General features: G+C 32.4%; 2 protein-coding genes across 2 annotated transcripts in view; one reads left to right on the top strand and one right to left on the bottom strand.

Moving 5' to 3' along the window:
- The window catches only part of LOC129225509 (leucine zipper transcription factor-like protein 1), a 48,796-nt gene extending 33,986 nt beyond the window's left edge, over positions 1–14,810 (bottom strand). The window contains exon 1 of the mRNA XM_054859938.1: positions 14,723–14,810. Coding sequence (XP_054715913.1) covers positions 14,723–14,725 — 3 coding nt within the window. The 5' untranslated portion in view covers positions 14,726–14,810. The remainder of the gene's footprint in view (positions 1–14,722) is intronic.
- A 351-nt stretch (positions 14,811–15,161) lies between these two features.
- The window catches only part of LOC129226950 (uncharacterized), a 43,905-nt gene continuing 33,102 nt past the window's right edge, over positions 15,162–25,964 (top strand). The window contains exons 1-2 of the mRNA XM_054861579.1: positions 15,162–15,300; positions 19,164–19,237. Coding sequence (XP_054717554.1) covers positions 15,231–15,300; positions 19,164–19,237 — 144 coding nt within the window. The 5' untranslated portion in view covers positions 15,162–15,230. The remainder of the gene's footprint in view (positions 15,301–19,163; positions 19,238–25,964) is intronic.

Genomic DNA, 25,964 nt, shown 5'->3' with positions numbered 1-25,964 from the left:
AGGGAACAGAATAAATGAGAAGGAAACGCTCCTTGCTGTTATGAAAACTTGATGTGACTTTGTGCTAAATTACTTCTGAATTGTACGTTTTATTTTTCTTTTTTAAAGTTTTGGCTCTGGTAAGAAAATTAAAGCATAATGTAAGCGAAAATATAAGTAACAGGTTTAAGATTTCAGACTACAATAGAATTGTCTTTCGTTCAGAAAAAAAATAATAAATCGTATATTGAAATATATATTCTTCTAATGAGTTTTTGACTCTTTGTACAAATAAAAAATTTACTACCTCAATTTGAAGGGTAAAATGTATATTTTTTCCTCTTTTTGCAAAAAAAAAAAAAAAAAGAAAAAGATTATCACATGTTTACTACATTCGAAAAGCTACGCTTAAAATAGAGCATAGTTCAATTTATTTTGTATTTTAACCGTGCTGTTAAATGATGAACACGTGCTGCCATCTAAGTCATAACGGTTCAAGCAGCCAGCGGTAACGAATTGTAAAAATTTTCAAAAAAATAAAAACCTTTCTCTTCAATATCTTATCTTATATATTATTCCCTTCTTATTTTCAAACTTATCAGGCTGGCTAATGAAGAAAAATAGACTTACGGTCGAAAAATCAAGTTTTCGAAAACGCCCCTTGCTGTTTGAAAACCTTGATGCAGCCGGTAGTTCTTATGCATTTTTTTTTTTTTTTCAAAGTTCTAATGCAGTTTTAATAATTTTTTACGTTGCTTTCGGCAAAAAAAGAAGCCTGTGTGTGTGTGTTCATATTTTAATAAAGCTTAAAAGCACTGGAATTAGTTGTTTGGTTAAAATGATAAGTTTTTTGCGGTAGAGCGTTTGGCTATAAACTATCTGAACTTCGGGCAAGCTTGGGCTCTCCGACATAATATCAAATTTATATTAGTATTAAGCATTACATATACTCATAACATACACACGTAATAAAATAAATGCAGTGGGAATGCTACTTGGTGTTTCGACTCATTTATGCAGGCTACAGTTATCATTCAGATAAGTTGACTGTTAATCGAAGGGTGTTCTTCCTTTTTTTTAAGCTCTGCCTACATCCAGATCACTCAGCATAATATAAGCATAAAAAAGTATTAGATTTACCTAAAGGAAATCCTTTTTGTGCAGAAAAACATTTTCATTGTATGCTGAAATGTAGATGTTTCTAATAGCAGTGTTCAACCTTTTGTACAAATGAAAAAATACTACGCCAAATTAAAACTACGAGTTTCACCCAGTAAACCTTTAATTTTTTATTCGCGCAAATACGATATAAAGCATTAAAATCATTATCAACTTCATTAGCAAGAAATCATCTTCTACTCCTCTGCTTTCCGCTGAAAAGGAAGGCACAATTGCTAGGTTTGTTGGGGTGTCAGGCTGTTAATCAGAATGGCGCCAATTCGAATCCGAGCCAATAAATATCTCTTTAATGTTTCTTTTTTTTCCTGTCAGATGCTCACATGGGCAGGACTGTATTTGCCACAACCTGTTTTTTCACATGCACAATTATTGCTTTTTCACGAGTCACTACTCGGCCACTTTTAATGATATTTATGTTTGCATTGAAAATATGTACGACCAAAAGGTGAGCAATGATCAAATTATCACAACGTTGTATTTAACGAGGTTTTGTTACTGATGTCTTTAAATTACATGCCTTCTCTTCTGCGCTTACTTTTTTTCAGTTCTTCTTCATAATGTTCTTCTTTTGAAATTTTTAAAGAGTGAAATGCCTTATGAAACGATTCGAAGCACAGTGCGGAGTTCCGCACGGGTCGACTAGTAAAGCCATAAAAAGGGAACATCACATTATTCCATCTAGTGATGAAATAGTTAGTCAGTTATAGGGAAAAAAATATTTTTATGTGCTAGATTTTAAAGAGGGTTTTTGGCAAATCCCATTGGATAGCAAAAGCTCTGATCTATGCACATTTAACTCTCCTTTTGGACGGTTTAAATTTAAAAGACTTCCTTTTCGTATTGCTTCGGCTCCAGAAGTCTTCCAAAAACAAAATCAAAAACTGTTTGGTGATATAAAAGGTGTTTAAATCTACTTTGATGATATAATAATTACTGGAACTGACAAACAAGATCATGACATCACATTAATTAAAGTATTAGAGAGAGCCAAATCTCATAACGTTAAATTTAATCCTGAAAAATTTCAGTTCCGAATTGATGAGTTCAAATATATGGGGTTAATAATTTCGGAAAAAGGGGTAAAGCCTGATGAATCGCATGTCAGAGCTATCAATGAATTAGAAAAGCCTACCAGCAAAAAAGATATAAGAAGACTTTTGGGGATGGTAAATTTTATAGCAAAATTTATCCCTAATGTGTCAAAGATTACTGCACCCTTGAGGGAACTGTTGAAGGATAAATTTGAGTTTCAATGGTCATTTGAACAGGAAGAGGCATTTAATTGTATTAAAAAACTAATCAGTACTGCCCCAGTCTTAAGAGTATTTAGTAGCTCTAAAGAAATCACAATTCAGAGTGATAGCTCGAAGGATGGGCTAGGAGTATGTTTGCTGCAGGAAGGGCAGCCAGTATCCTATGCCTCCAGAAGTCTAACCGAATGTGAGAAAAACTACGCTCAGATAGAGAAAGAGCTTTTAGCAATAGTTTCTGCTTGTGAGAAATATCATAACTTTATTTACGGGCATAAGGTTCAAATACAAAGTGATAACAAACCATTAACCTCAATCATAAGAAAACCTCTTAGTAAAACCAAAACTCGCTTACAAAAAATGGTTTTGAAATTGCTAAAATACAACTTAGTTATCAATTACTTGCTAGGAAAAGACATGTTTTTGGCAGATGCATTGTCTAGAGCATTTATTAAAGATCAGGTACTTGATGATCCCGACATGTTGCATACTGTACACTCTATTTCTAAATGCTTACCAATGAGTGACAGTAGAAAGGAACAATTTAAAAAAGCATTGGAGGGGGATGATGAACTAAAAGTTATCATTAGTTTTTGTAAACAGGGGTGGCCCCACAAAAAGAAAATTCCCTTCAATTTAAGGAAATACGACAAATTAAAAAATGAATTGTATCTAGATCATGATTTGTTATTCTTAAATAATAAAATAGTAGTCCCAAAAATACTTAGATCTGAAATGCTCACACTTATCCATGAAGCTCACATGGGTATTGAAAAGTGTAAAAGTCGAGCACGAGAGATCTTATACTGGCCAGGCATTTCAAAAGACATTGAAAGAACTGTAGAGAACTGTGTAATATATGCTAAATTTCATAAAGATCAAACTAAAGAACCATTACAACCCCATGAAATACCTGACCGAGCTTTTCAAAGAATTAGGATGGATATCATGTATTTTCGAAACGTTAACTATATTTTGTCATAACCGACCCTATTTCTTTAAGTGGATTGAAGTTGAAGAACTGAAAAGTAAATCAGCTGGGGACATTCTTAAAGTATTGGAATAAAGTATTGACCAGGTTTGGTATTCCTGAAGTAATTGTGTGTGATAATAGCCCTTTCAACTACTGGGAATTAAGAAATTCTGTAAAGAGTGGGATATAACAATTTCATTCAGCAGCTCATATCACTCAGAAAGCAATGGTATGGCAGAAAAAGGGGTTGGGATTGCTAAAGTCTTATTCAAAAAGGCCTATGAAGACAGTAAAAGTCCTCTTGTGGCATTGTTAGAATACCGAAGCACTCCAATAGCCGGCATAGGGTTATCCCCAGCCCAAATGATGTTCAATCGCAGGTTAAGAACTAAGCTTCCCATCTGTAATAAGCTATTGAATCCAGAAATCTTTAAAAATATTAGTGATGGCTTAAAGCAGCGACAAATAAAACAAAAGTTTTATTATGATAAATCAGCAAAACCACTCAGGAAATTGAAGTTAAATAAGAAGGTACTTGTTAAAAACTTCCTTAAGAAAACATGGGAGCCAGGAAAAGTCATTGCTTATGGGAAAAACTCAAGATCTTACAAAATAAGAACTGGATCTAATAAGGTTCTCACGAGGAACAGAAAACATTTAATACCATCAAAAATGCTAATTTTAATTTTAACTCTCATATAGATTTTGATATTGATGAAAATTCACCTAATGAGGGCATAATTTCTTCGAACTTAAATCGAACCAACAATAACCCAAATTTCACATTATCAAATAATAATAATCAAATTGTGCGGACAAGATCTGGGCGTACATTGAAAAAACCTTCTTATTTGAAAGATTATGAGACGATGTAAAAGGGGAGATGTAACATATGTTTTGTATTATGTAGCAACATCTGTTTTTAATATTCATGATTGGCAACACTTGCCTACTTGCCATGCTCGTTGTTGTAACATGCACGTGTAGTGTGCTTTGATTCTTGCTATTTTAATAAAAGATGTTAAGTTTAAAAATTTGCTGTTGTGCATTACTGATATCTATATACTGATACAATAATATGAAACAAGACAACGACAGACAGAATTTAAAACTCATTTTCCTATCCTTATTTGAAAGAACACCATTGAAGAAAAAACTTTTTTTGAAAGGAAAAAATAGCTAATGGTACAGTAAAACCATTCCTAACGGACACCCCCTCTTATGCGAACAATTTTTAATTCCCTAATTCCAAGGCAAATAGCATCATTAAACCATGTCCTGCGAACCCCCCTATATTGCAGACAAAAAAATTTGTCCTGTTAGTGCCCGCATTAGAGGGATTTTACTGTATTAACGAAAAGGAGATACGGGGTGACAAACTTGAGCTACAGCGGTGAAATAGGCTATTTTTCTCTTGAACGGTTTTGGTAGCCACTTTGGATGATAATATCTTTTAGAAAATAGATATTTAAGTCAATTACGGATTCAGAAAATGTTCAAGGAGGGAAATGTTCAATTGATTTACCCTTTTATAAATTCCCGAACCTCCGCTCCCCCCCCCCTTTTTTTAACTTCCAAATTTAAAACATTCCGGATTAGCATACTGAAATCCATCCCTTAACTTATCGTCATCAAAGGTGCCCTACAATTTGCCTTTTTCAGACTTCAATTGAAACACTTTCCAAGGGAACCTGACTTAATATAATCTAAGATTGTCTAAATTTGAGTTTGAAACTTCAGAAAATTTCTTAAACAAAGTTTCAATCCCTATCACTAAAATGTTTAGAGAGGTGCTACAACTGTGTTTTCAAGACTACTAATTCTGAAACATTTCCGAGGGAGAGCCCTCATTTTCGTAATATTGTTAAAGATAGTATAAAATTGCGTTTTTGGAACTTCTGCATCGGAAATATGCCGAGGGTGAGTTTGGGCATCTTGGCTCAAGGAGGGGGCAATTGTCCCTGCCTTGTATCTGCCCTTGATTTAAGCTCTGAAACTGTAACCCATTAAAAACAAGTATTTTTACAATGTAATCACAAAGTACGACCCTTAGAATTATTTTTGTTCAGATTTTATGACAGCCTAAAATCCAGGAAAAAATTTTCTTGCTGCGAGTTTGCACGCTTGCTGTAAAAAATCTAATGAGCTCAAAATTTCAAAAATACTTGAATGTATTAACAGCTAATTGTCCCTTAAGCGCCAAAAATTTCAGGCTTCCAGAGTGATAAAATTTTCTGTAAATTTAGTCTCAACTTGGCAGTTAGGCACAAAAAGGAGATCCTAGATCTTCAGGATTTGGATCTAAGAAGCTGAAAATTTGCAAAGGTTAGTTTCACAGGTATATCTCTACACCTTTATAAAATGTCATCCAAATCGGAGATGGTCGAACGGGGACTCCTAGGTCATTTAACATGGAATGACTCTATATTTGCTAGTAGTAAAAATAAGTGAAAAGGCAGAAAAAGGTCAAAATTTTTCGTTTTTTTTTTCCAAATGTTGTTCTGAAGTTAGATTTCAATTTTGTATTTCATACCCCCCCCCCCCCTGAAAACAACGCAATTTCGATACCAGTTTTTTATTTCATCAATTACATCTCTTTCGGATTCCAAAAATTTTCTTTACAATAATATTTTGTGCCAAAGTTTTCCACATTAATTTTGTAATTACTATCAACCCCGCTTAAACGAGTAACGGATAAACGAATACCCCACTTATACCAATAAAACCACCCGAAACCGAATGTTTTCCCATAGACGCAATGTTAAATATCCCCACTTATTTCTGTTGAGAAAAATTTTGGAATAAATTAGGAAAAAAAATAAGTAAGAACAATTATTGACTTTAAAATACAACGTTATATTTATTGGCGACAACAGGCAAGAAAAACAACATTCATATTCCATCAAAACGTTTCCACTATTCTATAAAATTTCTTTTGTCTTTGTCATTATCAAGAAAAAAAAGCGCAGTCGATAATTAAATTAAATAAAACAAATAAGTATACACATTTTAGACCAGAGGTTCCCAAACTTCAGACCTCCGCGGACCTCCTCCGAAAAAATTAGGAACTCCCCCCCCCCCACCACCACCAATAGGGCAGGCAGCAGAATTATTTGAAATCTATTTCTTGTTTAATATATTTTTACGCTTTTTTCCCTTTAAATTTACTTATTCATTGTTCTGTATATATTTTTCAGAGCTCTCGCCTGGTTTTCATTTCTTACAATATTATTTGAGTTATGGATGTAAAATTATATTTGAAATTCAATTAGGAAAAAAAAATGTTTTCACCAAGTTTCTACAAAAAGTATATTAATAAAAATGAACTTTTGAAGTTAATGAACAAAATACTGTTGGCCTAGTTTAAGCGTGTTAATTTTTCATATGAGTTGTTTTTTATAGCATATTAGGATTTTAATTATAAACTACGATTCAGGCAAACCTACCCTGGTAGCATCGTAATGCTGTGATTAGGATCTGTGTAGCCTTCACAATGATGCCTGCTTAAGTTAGCTACTTCTGAGAGTTCCAAGATGAAGGGGGGGGGGGACTGCTGCATTCTGCATGTTCTTAAGCAAGAACTTATTTCTTTTAAAATATCGTTATATCTTTCAATATTATCTTTAACGTTTTAGCTGGTCAGCTCCGCGGACCCCGCCACAGTTTAAGAAACTGTTCTAGATGATTATAAATTGATGAATATTAAATGTACGATACAATAGATGAGGAGGGGAAAGAAAGAGTCAGAAAAGTGTTCCCAAAATATCTTGAGCAAGCAACCTCCCTATTTTGAAATTTTTCAAAAAATAATATACTAAAAAGAAGTGACAAAACAAAGATTTCATACTCAACTTGTGAGACAGATGTTGTCAATTTTGAAAGGTAAATAAAATTTCCTCTCTTAATCAAATAATTTTTCTTGGAACCGACAATGTTCGATATTCGATTAAGCAGGCGACAGTAGGTACTTATAAAAATCTTGAACTAACTTATTGTTACGTGTTATTAGTTATGCCTGAGTGGCAACATTCCTGTATTCCAGAGATGTAAATAAATTCACAGATTTAGTTGGTTTTGTACTATAGGAGTTTAAGTATCTCTTTACTAAATATTTTAAGACTATATAACATGAAACATGGTGGCAGCGGGAAAAATAAGTAAATTATTATTCTCTTAAATAACTTTGAAGAAGTTACTTAGATCGAAATTCTAATTAGCCGCAATGAGCACGGACGCTGCTAAGCCTATTATCAAAGCTCCTGAACCGTTGTTGTTCGATAATGATCTATGCACAAGATGGAAGTTGTTCAAGCAAAAATGGATGAATTATGCGATTCTTACCAATTTAGAAAAGCAGACTATGAAGTATCAAGTTGCGCTATTATTACATACACTGGGTGACGCTGCATTACAAAGATACAATGGTTTTTCGTTTTCGACAGATAATGAAGCAAGAACAACTGAAGAAATAATTGACAAGTTCGATGAATATGTAGTCGGTGAAATTAATGAAACATATGAAAGATTTATGTTCAATAATAGAAAACAAGGAGATGGTGAAACATTTGATGAATTTTTATCTACCATAAGAGTGTTAATCAAAACTTGCAATTATTGTGAAGACTGTATTGATTCTTTACTTCGAGATAGAATTATTTTAGGTTTAAAGGACTCCCAGTTACAAGAACTACTTTTGAGAGAAAGAACATTAACCTTAGAGAAATGCATCGATACTTGCAGAGCTGCAGAATATGCACAAAGTAAACGAAAAGAATTTCATCCAGAAATAGTGAACAAAATTCAGCAAAATAAAAAATTTGAAGCTAAAAAGTTTTTTGAAAGCGAGAAACAAGAAAAATCATGTAAGTTTTGTGGTAAAAAGCATAAATTTGTGAAAGAACTTTGTCCAGCTTGGGGAAAAACATGTTCGAAATGTAAAAAGAAGAACCATTTTGCAAAAAAATGTGTATCATCATTCAAAATGAAGAAAGAAAGTATTCATCATTTAGATTCAGATCACGAGAGTGAAGAATGGGTGAATAAAGTTGAAGACAAAGGTAAAGACATAAAATGTCTTATGTTAATTAATGGAAAAGAAGTAACTTTTCAGGTAGACACTGGAGCTACAGTAAATATTTTGCCCAAACATTATGCTACTGGCATAGATCCATGTCATAAAGTTCTAAAGATGTGGAATGGTAGTACTTTAGAACCAGTTGGAGTTCATCGTGAACATGTAATCAATCCGAAGAACAACAAAAGGTATAATATTGAGTTTACTATTGTTGACAAGGAACATATACAACCACTTCTAGGGTTGAAGGCTATTCAAGCTATGAAATTGATTACAATCCAAGAGAAAGAATTCCAGTCTGTAAACATAGTAAACATAACTGATTATAATAATATATTTTCTGAAGGAATTGGAGACTTGCCTGGTATTGTTCATCTTCAGACTGACCCTAATATCTCACCTTCTACTATGCCTGTACACAGAGTGCCTATTGCTTTGCGAGATAAACTTAAAAAGGAACTGGACCAACTTGAAGAAAAAGGAATTATCCGGAAAATAACTGAACCAACTTCTTGGACTAGTAACATTGTCTGTGTAGAAAAACCAAACGGTAAGTTGAGAATTTGTTTAAATCCGCTTGAATTGAATAAAGCTCTTAAAAGACCAAGATATATTATGCCTAGTTTGGAAGAAGTGCTACATGAATTAAATGGTGCTACAGTTTTTAGCAAATTTGATTTGCAGAATGGCTACTGGCACATTTCTCTTGATGAAGCATCAAGTATACTAACAACATTCCAAACTATTTTTGGGCGATATTGTTTTCTGCGCTTGCCTTTTGGCTTGAATGTAGCTTCGGAAATTTTCCAAATTAAGATGAAACAGTCATTTGAAGGTCTTCCTGGACTCATCAATATTGCTGATGATGTAGTAATTTTTGGAAAAGACAGAAAAGAACATGATGAAAATGTACAACTTTTTCTACAGAGATGCAAAGATCTGAATGTGAAGCTCAATAAGGAAAAAATGGAACTGCAATGTGATGAAATTATTTTTATGGGTCACAAAATCTCCAAAGAAGGCGTGAAACCTGATGTAAAGAAAGTTCAAGCAATTATTGATCTTAAAAAGCCTAATAATAAAGAAGAATTGAAACGATTCTTGGGAATGTGTAATTATCAGATGAAGTTTCTAAAAGATTATGCTACTATTAGTGAACCATTGTATACTCTTTTAAAGAATGATATTCCATGGAATTGGACAGAGAAACAAGATGCAGCCCTAATGAAGCTGAAGAGTCTACTCACAGAAGCACCAACTTTGAAAATTTTTGATTTTACAAAACCTGTTCAAGTAGAATGTGATGCAAGCCAATTTGGGCTTGGTGCAGTATTAATGCAAGACTCGGGTACAATTGCCTATGCAAGTAGAACACTAAATGCTGCGGAGCGTAACTATGCTCAAATTGAAAAAGAAATGTTAGCTGTTATATGGAGTTTAGAAAATTTTCACCATTATGTATATGGAAGAAAAATAACTGTATACAATGACCACAAACCTTTAGAAGCTATTAGAAAGAAACCCTTACACAAGGCACCGAAGCGCTTGCAGAGTATGTTACTTAGAGCTCAACGTTACAATTTTGATTTAGTCTACAAGCCCGGAACACAAAGCCTTGTGTCAGATACTTTGTCTAGGGCGCCACTGAATACAACAGAACAGGACAATAAGAAAATTGATATAGTTTGCAGTGTTCACACTCTGCCAATTAAAGGAACCTGTTTAGAGAAAATACAAGATGAATCAAATAAAGATGAAGAAATTCTCGCTTTAAAAGAAATGATTACAAAAGGATGGCCAGAGGACAAAATTGATGTTCCTCCAAATATAAGAAATTATTTTGACTATAGAGATGAAATTGGAATTCAAGAAGGTGTTGTAGTAAGAGGAGAAAGAATAGTAATTCCAAAAGCGATGAGAAGAGAAATGAAAGACAAAATTCATCTAGGACACCAAGGTATTAATTCATGCTTAAGAAGAGCAAGAGAGCTTATTTTTTGGCCCGGTATGTCATCTGAAATTAGACAATTCATAAGTGGATGCCATACATGCTTATCATATAGTGATCGTAGACCTCAAGAAGCAATAAAGTGGCATGAAGTAGCAGAAAGACCTTTTCAGAAAGTTGGAATTGATTTATTTGTTTTACGAGATAGAAATTACTTAGTTACTGTGGACTATTTTAGTCAATTTATAGAAGTGGATTATCTACCAGACACGACATCAACAACTGTTATAGGAAAAGTCAAACATCATTTTGCAAGATATGGTATACCAGAAATAGTTGTAACTGGAAATGATTCACAGCTGAAATCTTCTGAATTTGACAAATTTTGTGAAGCTTGGGATATTAAACACAAGCAGACCAGTCCATACAATAGTAAATCAAATGGTCAAGTTGAATCTGCCGTAAAAATTGTGAAGAGGATTATGAAAAGGAGTCTCTTTGCAAAAGAAGATCCCTACTTAGGTCTATTGAATTATAGGAATACTCCAATTGAAAACATTTCAAAAAGCCCAGCACAGTTACTTCTTGGAAAAAGGACAAGGACTCTAGTACCCACTACAAATAATTTATTTAAGCCATCTTTCAATTCCTATCCTGAAATTACTCATCGTAAAGAAGATCTAAGACAGAGGAAGTCTGAAGCTGATTACAAGAAATCTGTTCTGCCTGAATTTCAGTATGGAGATATAGTGTACATGCAGCCTCAAAAGAAAAATGATACCTGGAAGAAAGCTGTGGTTACAAAGACTTTAACACCTAGAAGATTAGAGGTCACCACGGATAATGGACAAAAATATGTCAGAAATAGAAGGTTTATTCGAGGAATACCCAAAACAACACACACGAAAAAAAAATTCGAGACACCAATACCAAATACGCCAACCAAGCAGATACCAGAAAGTGTACCAACAGAAAATATAAATACAAAAAATAAAACTTGTATACCATCTTTACTACAAAAAATGGGTACTGATTCAAAAAGAGACAATACAGAATATAAAACAAAATCAGGACGCGTTGTGAAATTGCCATCAAGATACAAAGACTAGAACTGCTACTTTTCTTTAATTTTTTTCTCTCTCTCAGAATTTAATTTACCTTATTCTGCTTAGTGATTTTTTTAAGTTTATTTCTTTAATTTTGAAGAGAGAACTTTTGTGACGTTTTAAAAAATTTTTTGATTCTAGTATAATATTGTGTTGTGATTTTATTTTGAGGGGGAAAATAACTGTTTGAGAGTTCTGTAAAAAGGGAAGGATGTTACGTGTTATTAGTTATGCCTGAGTGGCAACATTCCTGTATTCCAGAGATGTAAATAAATTCACAGATTTAGTTGGTTTTGTACTATAGGAGTTTTAGTATCTCTTTACTAAATATTTTAAGACTATATAACATGAAACACTTATACAGCTGCGTAACACACTTTAGCGGTTATTTTTGGGAGAGAATAAATAAATAACAAAAATTATTATTTATCGAATATTAAAACAAATTTCGCACAGGGCAGTTAAAACTCTAAGCACGCCCCTGAAGCATTTAAAACGTTCGTTAAAAACCTTAAAACAATAATAATAATAATAAAGAAAACGTTTAAGCAAATGAATCTATAAAGCATTGAAGCAAATCAAAATGTATAACAATCATTCATTAGGTCAAAAAAAATAAAAAAAATCTGTTTGTGTGTGTAGGGGAGGGGGGGGTAACGGTTAGGAGATGTGCTGATTTTTTGCAGTGGGGGCCCAAAATTTATAGATCCAGTCCTGATGCTCTTGCCAGAGGCGTAGCTAGACCCGACTTTTTGGGGGGGGTTACTTCTTTTATATATATATATATATATATGTGTGTGTGTGAGTGAATTTTTTTAACGTTATGGAAAATTCAACTTTTTTTTCTTTTCCCTCCAATTAATTCAAAGTGAAATTTTCTAGCAACGCTCTTGTCAAAACCAGTCTATCCAAATCAGGGGGAAATCAAATATCTGATGAGCGTGTTCCGTTCATTTCATTGTGACTGCTTAATTTAGAGGATAACACACATCTACAAAAACTCACATCCCTGAAAGCTAATAGATACTTCCATTTCTGCCTGTAAACTGGATGTTTGACTTTCAATCTCATCGGTGGTCAACTATAAAGACTATTTTTACTAACTTGGTTTGCACTAAAAGTATGAAATAAAATAAAAAAAGACTTCTTGAATTATAACCCGCAAAAAAATGAAATTGCCTTTCATATCGTTCTATTTATATATTGCTTTTTATGTATTTACATTTATGCTAATTCTAAAGCATATAATAAAATTTGAATAAAAAAAGTTAGGGAAGAAATATAGGCAGTAGATAGTTATTCGCTCAAATGAACACCATCTGTTCTCCTCTCAAGTCTTTATTTTTAATTGTATTAGCTGCTTTAGAATTCACATAAATATCTATTTGGGAGAGCAAAAGCAATTTTCGAGTATTATAAACAGAAGTCTTTTTTATTTTCAACTTTTTAATGCGAACCAAGCTAATAGAAATAATCTAGATTCATTTCGTTTTTAAACATTTTATTCATATAATGCTATGCAGTTTTTCTTTTGAATTAAAATAAAATTACCTTCAGAAGGGTCCGATGGGACTAATGCTGCTTTGCAGACTGTACTTCGTTTTCTTAAGACGACGTTAACTTTCTCTTTTTAGAGTAATGATTTTCGTCATTTTTTTCTTTGGGTTTAAAAAAGCCTGTTATCGGTTTTGCTTGCATCATTTATGCAACAACTTTCACTTAGAATGTACTATTTTAAACAGACTGTACGTTTCCAAAAGAATATGCAGTAAATACTGGCTGAAAAATCAATGTGATTGCAATGGATACCCTGGTTAGCAAAGGTCGTTTTGACTATGATCTATGACACACATGAGACCAGACCAACAAAAACCTCTATCCTCTCGAATTCCGGTTATGCTATCCTTTTTGGAATTAAAGCCCAATGATCTTTAAAGCAGCAAACAAAAACATTTTCTTCAACTCAGAAACAGAGGAATTGTCTTCAAGAGCTGAGGAGGCAGTGAAAAAAAATGAGAAATGCATTTCATGAATTGGCTTTCCAGGAAGATTAACCAAAGGACAGTCGTTTCGCGCACTTTCTTGGAAGAAGAGTAAAAGGGTGAAATTAACAGGTTTGACATTTAAGATGAACATTTCAAGTTTATGGTTATAGATCATTGAAGTTAAAAGCCATTTCGATCTGTTAACTGGATTAGTACTATTGTTCTTTGGTTGCTCTCTTTCTTAAAATTGTGATTCCTTAGAAAATCGAAATGATTGGAGTGAGGAAAGGAAAATCGTAGAATACTGGCCAAGCTAGATTTGCAGCAATTGCTAACCTCAAGAGGATAAATAATGAATCCAAAAAAAAAAAAAAATTAAAAAATCAGGGACCAAAAAGCAATAAAAGAATTTTTCTTGAAAAAGATATGCTTAAAGTTTCTTTTACTATCAAAATGATTCCTTAAACTTGCAATAAAGCACTTAATAATGTAATAATAGAATAAATACATAACAAAACTAATAAAGAGGAATTTTAATCAAGAGCCCATATTGTCTTTAGTATTGATTTCAAATTTTCACCATCATATTTCAAATTTCTATAAAAAGTCTCCTAAAGCCCCCGTACCTCAAAACCTCTTTATCTCGATTTTTCTTTAATGTGAAATTCGAAATTACAAATTCGACTGTATGCAATATTCCCACTGGGCAGCTTATAAAATTAAACATGTTTAACAATTTGCGGAATATATGACAAAGAAAGGCTGCATATACGTGGATTTAACAAATCAATCTCATTTCTAAAGCAAAGTGTCAAATTTCACTCAATTATCAAAAAATTGTCACAGCAGAGGGAGGCGTCTTTATGCTTGAGGGTCACACATGGAGCAGATTTTCAATGCCATTGGGGGGGGGGGGGTGGAGCGAAGTGAATTTTTGACCTTTGTTACTCAAAAAAAAGTCGTTTTGATTTTTTTTTCTTTCTCTACTCTCTTCTTTCTCTTTTTTTGAGACTAACGTTTCGGGGGGGGGGGCAACCCCCCCCCCCTCAGCTACGCCCCTGACTCTTGCACTAAATTATGCAAAAAATGATACCCTCCCGCTCCGTTTACAAGACAAGCAAATGTGCTATATCTAAAATAACAAGAGTGTTTTAAGAATTATACCAAAGACTTGTTTGTTTATCAAGTAAAGGTTCATAATATTATGCATTTCAAACATTAAACTAACCATTTTGAAAGGAAAAAATGATGTCAAAAACTAAATAACTTCAAACTTCATTCAGCATGAATACAAAAACAACAAAAACTAAAGAAAGGTAACTACAACAAATAATAACAGAGTGTTGCCAAATTTAAGTTCTGAAATGTATTCGTTTTAAAGAACACGAGTAAAGGGTGCTACTATATGATTTTAAATGCTTAGACATGCATCACAACATATTTTTACCTGAACTGCATTACGTTAACTACTTGCGAATTGCAATATTTCTACTTTATTATGTATTATTTTTCATTTTGGGACGGCACCTCTTCCCCAGTGCAGTGGCCTCTCCGCCGCGCGAAATATGAACTGGCGGTTAATTAACGATTGATTTGTTTGATTTTGAATGAAACTCAAATGTCAAATGACATATCTTACGCACGGGCCGTGGTAAACAAATCAAAGCGGATGATGTTTATAAAGCAAACCAATGCAAGATTTGTGTGGTTTCGATAAATCCATGATTTATTAAACTATGCCAAAACGTAAGAGTTATTGTGATGGACGCCGACGTAGCCGGAGTATTGGTGGTTATGCTACTAATGGTAAATCACTTTGGTTTCAAATTACTTCGTAAAAATATATTTAAAACATTCATTTATGGTTTTTTTATTCCCTAAAGAAATACATTTTGCTCCTGCTTTTAGAATTTATTAGATTAACACGTGCACTTTTCCTCTTTGGCTCAAGTAGATCTGTGGACTGCAACAGTTTTTCAAAAAGTAAAATCCAAGCATGGATGATACCTTAGCAATTCTGCGAATCTTTTATTTCTGTCTTTGTTATTTATTTGCTTTTGCAGATGCGTGGTAAAGGAAAATAGGTTTATTAATTTAAAAAATGTTACTTCTAAGTATTATTACTGATTCACTTATAAATAATTTTACTTTTTAATACAAGTTTGGTACCCCAATGATCATTCTTGCTTTACAAGGGGGCACTGAACGAGTTAACATGAAGTTTGGTTTAGTATTTTTCAGCTTCAAAACAGGGTTTGTTGATTTAAATTAAGTGGTTTTCTTTAAAAAAAATCAGATTTGAATCAGGTGATTTTTTAAACAAAATCACTGATTAAAATAAGATGGTTTCATTTTTACAGATTGATTTTGCTTTGTTTTTAGAGTTTGTTGCTCTAAATTTAACTACACTGTGTCATACAATCTTAACTTCAATTAGCAAAACTTCATAGATTCCTCTTTCAGTGGGTGTAACAGATTTTCAGACTCTTGCAATATTGCTTTTATTCCAAAAGTAACAGTTCAGAACAAAATAACAGATTTTCTATAAAAAAAAAATACTAAGCACTTTTCATAATGCACTTAAAAGGACAAGACAACTTTTCTGGGTCAGAAAGGACAAGTTAAGAATTCCTGTAGTTTTCGAAAATTCCAAGAAAATGACACCACAAATGAAGAAAAGTGCGGCTCAAGTCATGAGCAGAATTTCTTATCATTACCTAGCTGGGAAAATTTGGTTTGAAATGACTAGAACCACACTTTTCTTCATTTCTGGTGTCATTTTCTTCGAATTTTCGAAAACTACATTAATTCTTAAATTGTCATTTCTAACCCAGAAAAGTTATTTTGTCCTTTTGAATGCATTATGAAAATTGCTTAGTATTTTTAAAAAAATTCTGTTATTTTATCCTTTTTAATGGAAATGTATTTCTGAAATAGAATAATTTTACCCGAACTTGAATTTTTTTTAACGAAACTTCCCCTTATTTTCCATATAAATGCTCAGTATTAAAAGGGAAAAACCTATATACCTGTCTAAAACTGTAAGCAGTTGACACTAAAATTTAATCCTTGTTCCTCTCTAGGATTTATGCTTGCAAATTTCATTCCTGCTTCAGAGAAGCCTTGATTCAAAATTTTCATTATGATTGCTTTTAACATTACTGTTGCAAGACAACGAAATTTATGATAATGGGTTTTATATTTAAACATTTAGTATGGAAATTACATGAAATTTGCTGTTTTCCATCCTAATTGAAGTAATAATTTTATTCTAGAATTTTAATTTTTCAACGCTAAGTTGTACCTTAAGATTAAACAAATCATTTAGTGAAATCCTGAACTCTCTAAGTGGTCTAGTTGCAGAAATATGAGCAAAATCAGGCCTCTGATTTCTCCGTGACAATCAGGCCAAGTGCTTAATAATTAAAATGTGCAATTTTTCTTACACACCTTGACTAACCACCATTACTTTCAGCCTCATTTTGAAAAAAAAAATAGGTAGAATTATTGTAACCGGGTCACTTTGGCGTATTTTTTCAAAAACTGCCAAATTTGGTACCTGCAACTCAATGTAAACAAAGTACTACAATGTAAACAAAGGAAATCATCCAATGAGAGTTGACCCAATGGAAACGGGCAGAGTTTCGGATTGCTCAAACTATCACCTTAGTGACAACAACTGTTAAAACCCTTTTTCTTTCTCTGATTGCAACCATAGAGAAATTTAAAAAAAAAAGCATTAAAATTCTTTTTTCCTTTTAAAATATTGCAAAATATGAAAAGAAACAAATGATTGAGCCTACTTTTATATATATATATATATATATATATATATATATATATATATATATATATATATATATATATATATATATATATATATATATATATATAACTGTGTTATTTTTCTTACTTTGAAATTAAGTTTTCAAAAAAGACAAATGAGAGGGAACTTTTTTAAAGATGTTAACATAAACGTTCGAAGATAAAGCGCAGTATCTACAGAGATGTATTTTTGAGACATTAAAAGAAACTTGATTTGGATTCGATACTAACAATAGAGAAATGATAGAATTTGACTTTTTTTTCAGTGGAAAGCAAATAAGCAAGTGGAATTAGAATAATTTTCAAGAATTATTAAATTAAATCTCTAGTACTTCAATTAAATTTCTATCATGTCTGTTTGTAAAACTTTTTTTCTGAGGGGAGATTTACTGACGATGAACATCTCCTTCACTGAAAATTAAATTCCATGTTAGATATTTCAATAATTTTGTATGCATTAAATGCTTTTATTACTTTTAAAGTTGATAGCTTTATTTTAATATGTGCTACCTAAGTTAGTTTTTATTTTAATAACTGATTATATTTTTCTTCTCAAACTTGAACTGTTACTATGAAATATATAACTATAGATTTAACATACTATAGATTTTAATGTCAGTTAAAGCCATACTGCAGTAATAAATATATTTTGGAAATCTGAATGTATTATTAGGGGCACCTTAATACACATAAGTAACAACAGGAATGTTTGAAATACAAACTTCCATCTAAAATAAATGTATAATTTTGTTGCAAATTCTTACAGTAATATTGCTTTTAATTATTTATCAGACTGCATTCGTCTTTTTCAATGCTGTTGTTTCCAGTAAAAGAAATAAATGAATATGCACCGGTACATGTGATGATGAAATACATAGATATACCTACATGTGACTCACATTGATGTATGGAGATCAGACCTAGATAAAGCGTAAAACTGAAAAAAAAAAATTTCTTAAAACTTTTCTGCAAAATAAGAAAAGAAGAAGTGCCTCCCAAATCCTAAATTGCCTTCAACAGACAGCAAAAATTTCAAGTTATAAACAAGTTGAGAGCTACTACCATGAGACCAGCTTGGTTGATAATATATGTCATGATTTTTAAATGTACCAATTTCCTATGTAACCAGCTACTTCTGCTACACAACCAACAAAATCAAGACATAGCACAGACAAGAAAAGCTGGTTTTAAAGAAATTTATAAAGAAAATGTCAAAGCTGTGTGCAAACTTAAAAAATTTTCTGTGAACAGTGTTCACGTTTTCAACTTTTCTAGATCTGATGCAGATAATATAAAGTTCAATATTATAAATAGTCCTGATTTTTTTTCCAAAGCCACTACAAAGCCTGATAATAGTATACAGGAATACAAGGTCATTTATTTTATTATGAATATGCAATACATATTTTGCATTAATGTTTAAACTATAAATTTAAATAACTTTTTGATTCACATTTCATAGCTTTTTCTTTGCTTCTTCTCATAATTATTCTACCTTAGAAAAAAAATTTCTGCTGAAAATACGAAGGCATGAGCATAAGTCACAATATTATTTTATGCAGATGAATTTCTCTTGTGAAAAAACGCATTGTAAATGTTAAATTAAAAAAAACAAAAAACACACACACAATAATTTGAAAATGTGTAAGCAAAATGATGCTCTTCTTCTCATGCTATTTAAAAAACTAAAAGTATTTTTTTATACAAATAAATTGTACTTGTTACATTATAAGTAAATATTTTCTTTTCTACGGTTTTATAAACTAACTTATCTGGCTTTCTCAAAAATATGTACTTCACTCGCATGGTTGAAAATCAAGTTTTTTTTTAATTTTTATTTCTAGGATTCTCTGAACTTATTGATCCATCTTTGCCTTCTGATACACGACTACAAAAGTTACTTGAACACACATTTGAAGTAAGAAATTTTAGTTTTATTCTTTTCAAAATCTTTTTTTTTTTTTTTTTGCATTTTACACTGCAATATAAAAGCAATTTGAACAGGCATCGCAGCGTTCCTATATTCCTATATTTTCCTATATTTCTGAAAAAGGTTCCTATTTTCCTATAATTCCTATATTTTCCTATATTTTCAGTTTCCGCTTCCTTTTTTTTTACTTTTCCCCCGACTTTTTGCTACTGCATTTCCGCGAGCGACGCGCAGACGCCATTTTATCTAAGCAGGGCTCCCAAATGGTCCGCTTTTCCCGCCAAAGTTCGTTTTTTATGGTAAAGTCCGCTTTAGACCGCTTTTTAACATTTCAGTCTAATTAGTCCGCTTTTACATAGTTTTTACTTAAATATCACATTTTAAAAGTTTTTTCATTTCGTTAAAAGTTACTGTACACCCAAACACGCCGCCGCAGCGCGTGTTAAACCAAGTTCGTACGCCCATTAAAAAAACCTTAAAAGGTTATTGGAAAAAAAAAGGTCTTTTTTTTTTTTTCAAGTGCTTGAAAACCTTGAAAATGTATGAAAAGTTTCTTTATTACTTGAATTCTTTCAAAAATCATTGGATTGTGTTTCAATAGTGCAATTTTCTGAACATATATATATTCGGTTTGATTTATCGCGAAAAATTGCTTTCGTGTTTAAGGTTTCAATCCCTTTGCATCTTGTTAATATTTTGATGTTTTTACAATCCAAAGTGATTTTGACATTAGCTTAGCTTATTTTTCGTTTAATTTCAATAATTAACGAAGGAATGATTTTGGAAACTATGGCAACATTGAACTTACTCGGATTTCGCGGAAAAATGCTTCTCGCGTTTGAAATTTCAATCCTTTTGCATCTTGTAAATATTTTGATGTGTTCCACAATTGGAAGTTATTTTAACATATGCTACCTTAGTTTAGTTTATTTTTCGTTTAATTTTGGTAATTAAAGAAGGGAAAAATTTTGAAACCATGACAACATTCAACTTATTTGTACTTCGCGGAAAATTGCATCTCGCGTTTGAAATTTCAATCCTTTTGCATCTTGTGAACATTTTGATGTTTTTGACAATTGGAAGTTATTTTGACATATGCTGATATAGATTAGCTTATTTTTCATTTAATTTCAATAATTAACGGGGGAATTATTTTGGAAGCCATGGCAACATTGTACTTACTCGGATTTCGCGGAAAAATGCTTCTCGCATTTGAAATTTCAATCCTTTTGCATCCTGTAAATATTTTAATGTGTTCCACAATTGGAAGTTATTTTGACATATGCTACGTTAGTTTAGCGTATTTTTCGTTTAATTTCAATAATTAACGAAGGAATTATTTTAGAAACCACGGTAACATTGAGCTTATTCGGACTTCGCGGAAAATTGCTTCTCGCGTTTGAAATTTCAATCCTTTTGCATCTTGTAAACATTTTGATGTATTTGACAATTGGACGTTATTTTGATATATGCTGCTATAGATTAGCTTATTTTCCATTTAATTCAATAATTAACGAAGGAAATATTTTTAACCCATGGCAACATTGAACTTACTCGGATTTCGCGGAAAAATGCTTCTCGCGTTTGAAATTTCAATCCTTTTGCATCTTGTAAATATTTTGATGTGTTTCACAATTGGAAGTTATTTTGACATATGCTACGATAGTTTAGCGAATTTTTCGTTTAATTTCAATAATTGACGACGGAATTACTTCGGAAACCATGGTAACATTGAGCTTATTCGGACTTCGCAGAAAATTGCTTCTCGCGTTTGAAATTTCTATCCTTTTGCATCTTGTAAATATTTTGATGTGTTTCACAATTGGAAGTTATTTTGACATATGCTACGTTAGTTTAGCGAATTTTTCGTTTAATTTCAATAATTGACGACGGAATTACTTCGGAAACCATGGTAACATTGAGCTTATTCGGACTTCGCAGAAAATTGCTTCTCGCGTTTGAAATTTCAATCCTTTTGCATCTTGTTAATATTTTGATGCTTTTTACAATCCAAAGTGATTTTGACATGACCTTAGCTTAGCTTATTTTTCGTTTAATTTCAATAATTAATGAAGGAATTATTTTTGAAACCATGGCAACATTGAACTTACTCGAATTTCGCGGAAAAATGCTTCTCGCGTTTGAAATTTCAATCCTTTTGCATCTTGTAAATATTTTGATGTGTTCCACAATTGGAAGTTATTTTGACATATGCTACTTTAGATTAGCTTATTTTTCATTTAATTTTAATAATTAACGAAGGAATTATTTTGTAAACCACGGTAACATTGAACTTACTCGGACTTCGTGGAAAATTGCTTTTTGTGTTTGAAATTTCAATGTTTTTGAATCATGTAAATGTTGAAATATTTTTCCCAATCGAATGTTATTTTCCCATATGCCACCTTAGATTAGCATGTTTTATGTTTAATTTAGTAGAAAATAAATGTTTTATGGGAAACATGCCAACATTGAACTTGGTTCGTGAAAATATGCTTCTGTGAGCTTTCAATAGTTTTGCATCTTATAAATATTTTTATATTTATGACAATTAGAAGTTATTTTGACATGATACGTTTTAATTTTTATTTAAATAACTAAAAAATTAATAATTTTTGTGTTTAATTCGAGTTTATTTAGTTTTTCAAACTTAATTTTGATTATTCTTTGCTTATTTTCGTTTATTACTTTTTTTTTGTGTGTGGGGGGGGGATATTAAATTTAAATAATTTAGTACATAGCATTTTAAAGTAGTATTTGTATATGAAACAAAGTTGAAGTATGTAATTTCATCAAGTTGAATTTGTGTACATCATTTCATTGTCATGATGCCTGCTGTTGTTCTCATGTGCCAGCTAGGCTGGCAATTTGGGGTGCACTGCTTCATTTTTCCAACCGCACTGTCATTTTGTGTGAAGTCCGACTTCCACAGTACACACATGTCATAAGGACCAGTTTATAGGGTAGGCAATTATTCACAGCATAACATTAGATTCACACAAAGAAAGGACAAAAGAAAGTACGTCCATGCCCGAGCCGGGATTCGAACCCGGATCTTCCTGTCGCAGTCAGACTTCTCTGACCACTAGACAAGGCAGGCGGCATGATGCCTGCTAAGGGGGGATTTGTTCCCCCCCATAAAAGTTCAAAGCACTCATGGCTCTGCAATCATGGAGTAATTTTTTAATGTAAGCTTTATGATTCTTGAAAATATACTTTGAATATGAAAATTGCAAAACTAAGCCTCATGTGATCTGCTTCCCTTTGTGATTGAGCATTTCAGACATTTTTAGGAAAACTTTGAATACAGTAGATCTGTTTGGTGTGTGATAGATTCCTATCGGTTTTGAAGGGTATAATGCTATTAAGAAGCATTACAAGACAGAAAAACACAAAAATAATTTTAAACTAAGGAAAGATGAAGCACAACTTCATCTATCCTTCTGTGAGACTACCAGCAACCCCCCCACCTCCCATCCAAATGTTTGTGTAAATAATATTATTATTCAATGGATAAAAAGAACAGTTGTGCAGAAGATAAAGGAATTGTATCATTAAAAATCTCAGTATTATGGTTAATTAACAAATTATCTTCATGGATTTAGCAGCAGGCAGCTAATTTGCCTTTTGGTGCTTCCTTGAAATTAAATGAATGTTCCTCCCAAGGTCATCTTTTTAATCCTAACTGGTCCTCTTTAGTCCTCTTTTTAATTGAAAATGGTCTCCTTCCTTTTCTAAAGCTAAAATGTGTTGAGTGCCCTGTACCATGTTTCTTCCTGAGTGGAGCAGCGTTTGACTTTAGCTCGTCTCTGCCGCTCAATTCTGAGCCCATGAAGCTCCTGCGCAAGTCCTCAAAACTTCACTTTCGAACTCGGCGTCGATGAACTTGGGCGATCGTGATGGGCGCATGGGCTGTGTAGGTTTTGATGATGTCATTCTAGGAAGGGCTCTCCGGCCACTTACCGTTTCAGGTCTCCACACGTACGATTTTTTTTCTTTTTTCGGAACTTTGCGTTTGGCTATGGTTGCAATTATTGCTACTTGCGGGATAGCTCATCTCAACTTCGATTGTTTTGGTTTTAATTGTGTGGAATGTAGGTGCTGCAGTTCGCGTATCAACTAAACGTTCATTTTAATAATAATGCTTCCGAAGAGGCCGCACAGCCAAGTTTTCAAAAAAGAATACGCAAAGCTGTTCGCGATTTTAAAAGAATTGAGGAAGTCGGAAAGACATGCACACTTTGGGGTCGTTCCAGACACAAATTGGGTCCACTTTGCGGCCCCTTCACAAATTTACGCATCGTAAAAGCGGCCCCATTCACAAAATTCCACATTCAAAAGCAGCTCATTCACAAAATAAATATACAAACAACATAATAGGGTAAATCTGGAGCTATCATTTTTTTTCCAACCGGAAAGCTACCGGACCAGCAGCTACGTGTGAAACATAGTCGCCATATTTGGTCATTCACGGGATGGAATCAGACAAGATGCTTAAGTGCTTAAAATTCTAAGTACAAAGCAGAATTGTATTTTTAGACTTATTTATGCGTATGTATTGCACTTATGTCAGGTAGTGTTATTACATGTTTGTAATCAAATAGTAGTGCAGTCGAACCTGTTTATCTCGAACCTGCCTATCTCGAAAACCTCTCTGGGTCGAAGTTTTTCATTTTCCCTGCACATAAAGTATTAATTCAATGTTTTCCCCCATGTTTGTCTTGAATGAAATTTTCTGAAAACCTGCATAACTCGAATTTCGACTTAAGTGTCTTTCTTGAATTCCATCCACAACAATCTTTATTGACTGGAATTTGGAGACAGAAAGCACTTTTCTTAATATTAGCAGTCCCATAATCCTCCAGAATTAAAACTTTATGTACAAAAAGCTAGTTTTCCAGCAATTAAATCCATTCTGAAACTGAAAGGAAGGGGACATTGTTGATTAGTAAAATTGCTCCCAAAGTTTTACTTTCGAGTCATTGCTCCAATCACATATTTTTAGAACTTTTTTCAAAACTTCTGTATCTCGAAGTCTCCATATCTCGAATTTTTCTTATGTGCCGTAAAATTCGAGATAGACAGGTTCGACTGTATTGCATTTTGAAAAAAAAAATGTCCTACTGGCCTGCCTTGTTATAAGAATTCCAGTATGTCCTCTTTTTATTTTCAAAATGTTCCTATATTTCGAAAAAATCCTATATTGTTTGCAAAAAGTTCCTATATTTTCCATCAAATTCCTATATTTTTTTCAGAAAATTCCTATATTTTCCTATATTTTTGTTGGCAAATGTCACTTCTATCCCTGTTTGAATAAACTGATTACCAGGAAAAAAAATTTTTTGATGCAAGTATATGTGAGCTTTTGAATGGAATGCATGACTTTGCATCCATTAACTCGCATCCTTTTGCATTGAAAAAGTAGGCTCATTGTAATCTCAAAACTTGTCTTCAATATTTTTACTAACTTGCACTTATAGCACTACTTTATAATACAAAACAATTTCTTTGGAATCTGTTAATCCATGTCTGGCATGACAATTTTTATACCTTGTATATTCCAGGGTTTGTACAGATCATGGAAATCCTGGAAAGTCATGGAAATTTTTTTTTAAAAATTCAGACCTGGAAAAGTCATGGAAAGTTGAAATTTTCATTCAAAGTCATGGAAATCTATTTAAAGTCATGGGAAAATGTCCTGGGCAAAGGGAAAGTAACAGCAGCTAAAAGAGCATTAGAAATCTTGAATGATTTAACAGTATTGCACATAAACACTTAAAACTGAAAAACTGAACGATCCCGAAAAAAAATATAAATTTTGAAATCTCATTACATCTACTTATGTAGCAGCCACTCGTCTTTTTTTGCACTGTGATTGGACACCACTCATTTTAAATTTACCATTATTTTCAATATTTCTTATATTTTATATTCTGTAGTCGCAAACTTGCACGTTTTTGATTTTACCCCTCCCACTCAAAAAATGCAATCCAATTGCATCCGAGTTTGTTTCTATTACAAGTAATGTAAAAACTTTTATTATTAAATTTATTATAGTTTATCTTAATGTTGTTCAAGTCATTATCAATTAAATATCTTTACTCAAGCGATAGAAGACAGTAATAGGGGAATTCTGATGTTCTAAAACAGTACTCAGGGGTACCCCCCCCCCCCCCCTAAAATCACTATGTTCAACGTCTGGAATCAAACACTATGTTCTGAAATTTCTGAATCTATTAGTTAATATGTATTTGAAAATGGGCAAATAAGTAAACAAGTACATTTGAATTAGAAGATACATTCACTACTCAATGTTTTTTAAAAATAAATATCTGGTTTAGCAACATGAATTTTCTAAAGAATGTAGCTTTACTTCAAAGAACCAAGCTACTGTCAAATTATGTGGATGATTAAATGCAGTTAACATTAAAAGGCAACTTTTGAAGCACATTTATTGAAACTTAGTAATGATTCATTCTACCTTTGTCCCATTCATTATCCTGCTATTTGTTTATAAAAAAAAAAAATTATTAGACATTTAAGCATCATTATATTCCATTCACTCAATTTTACTTTACTTAAATTTATATGATGAAGACAAATAAAAATTGTTTAGTTTTTTTAAGTGTACACTGATCTTTTTTCAATCACATGTAAGTGCTTTGATGAGGTAGTGACATTCGTGTAGAAGTTTTGCTAATAATCTTTTCCGAAA

The sequence above is a fragment of the Uloborus diversus genome, chromosome 7, assembly GCF_026930045.1.
Source record: "Uloborus diversus isolate 005 chromosome 7, Udiv.v.3.1, whole genome shotgun sequence".
Classification (NCBI taxonomy): domain Eukaryota; kingdom Metazoa; phylum Arthropoda; class Arachnida; order Araneae; family Uloboridae; genus Uloborus; species Uloborus diversus.
Note: the sequence above shows the minus strand (reverse complement) of the source record. Positions and strands in the feature narration are given on the sequence as shown.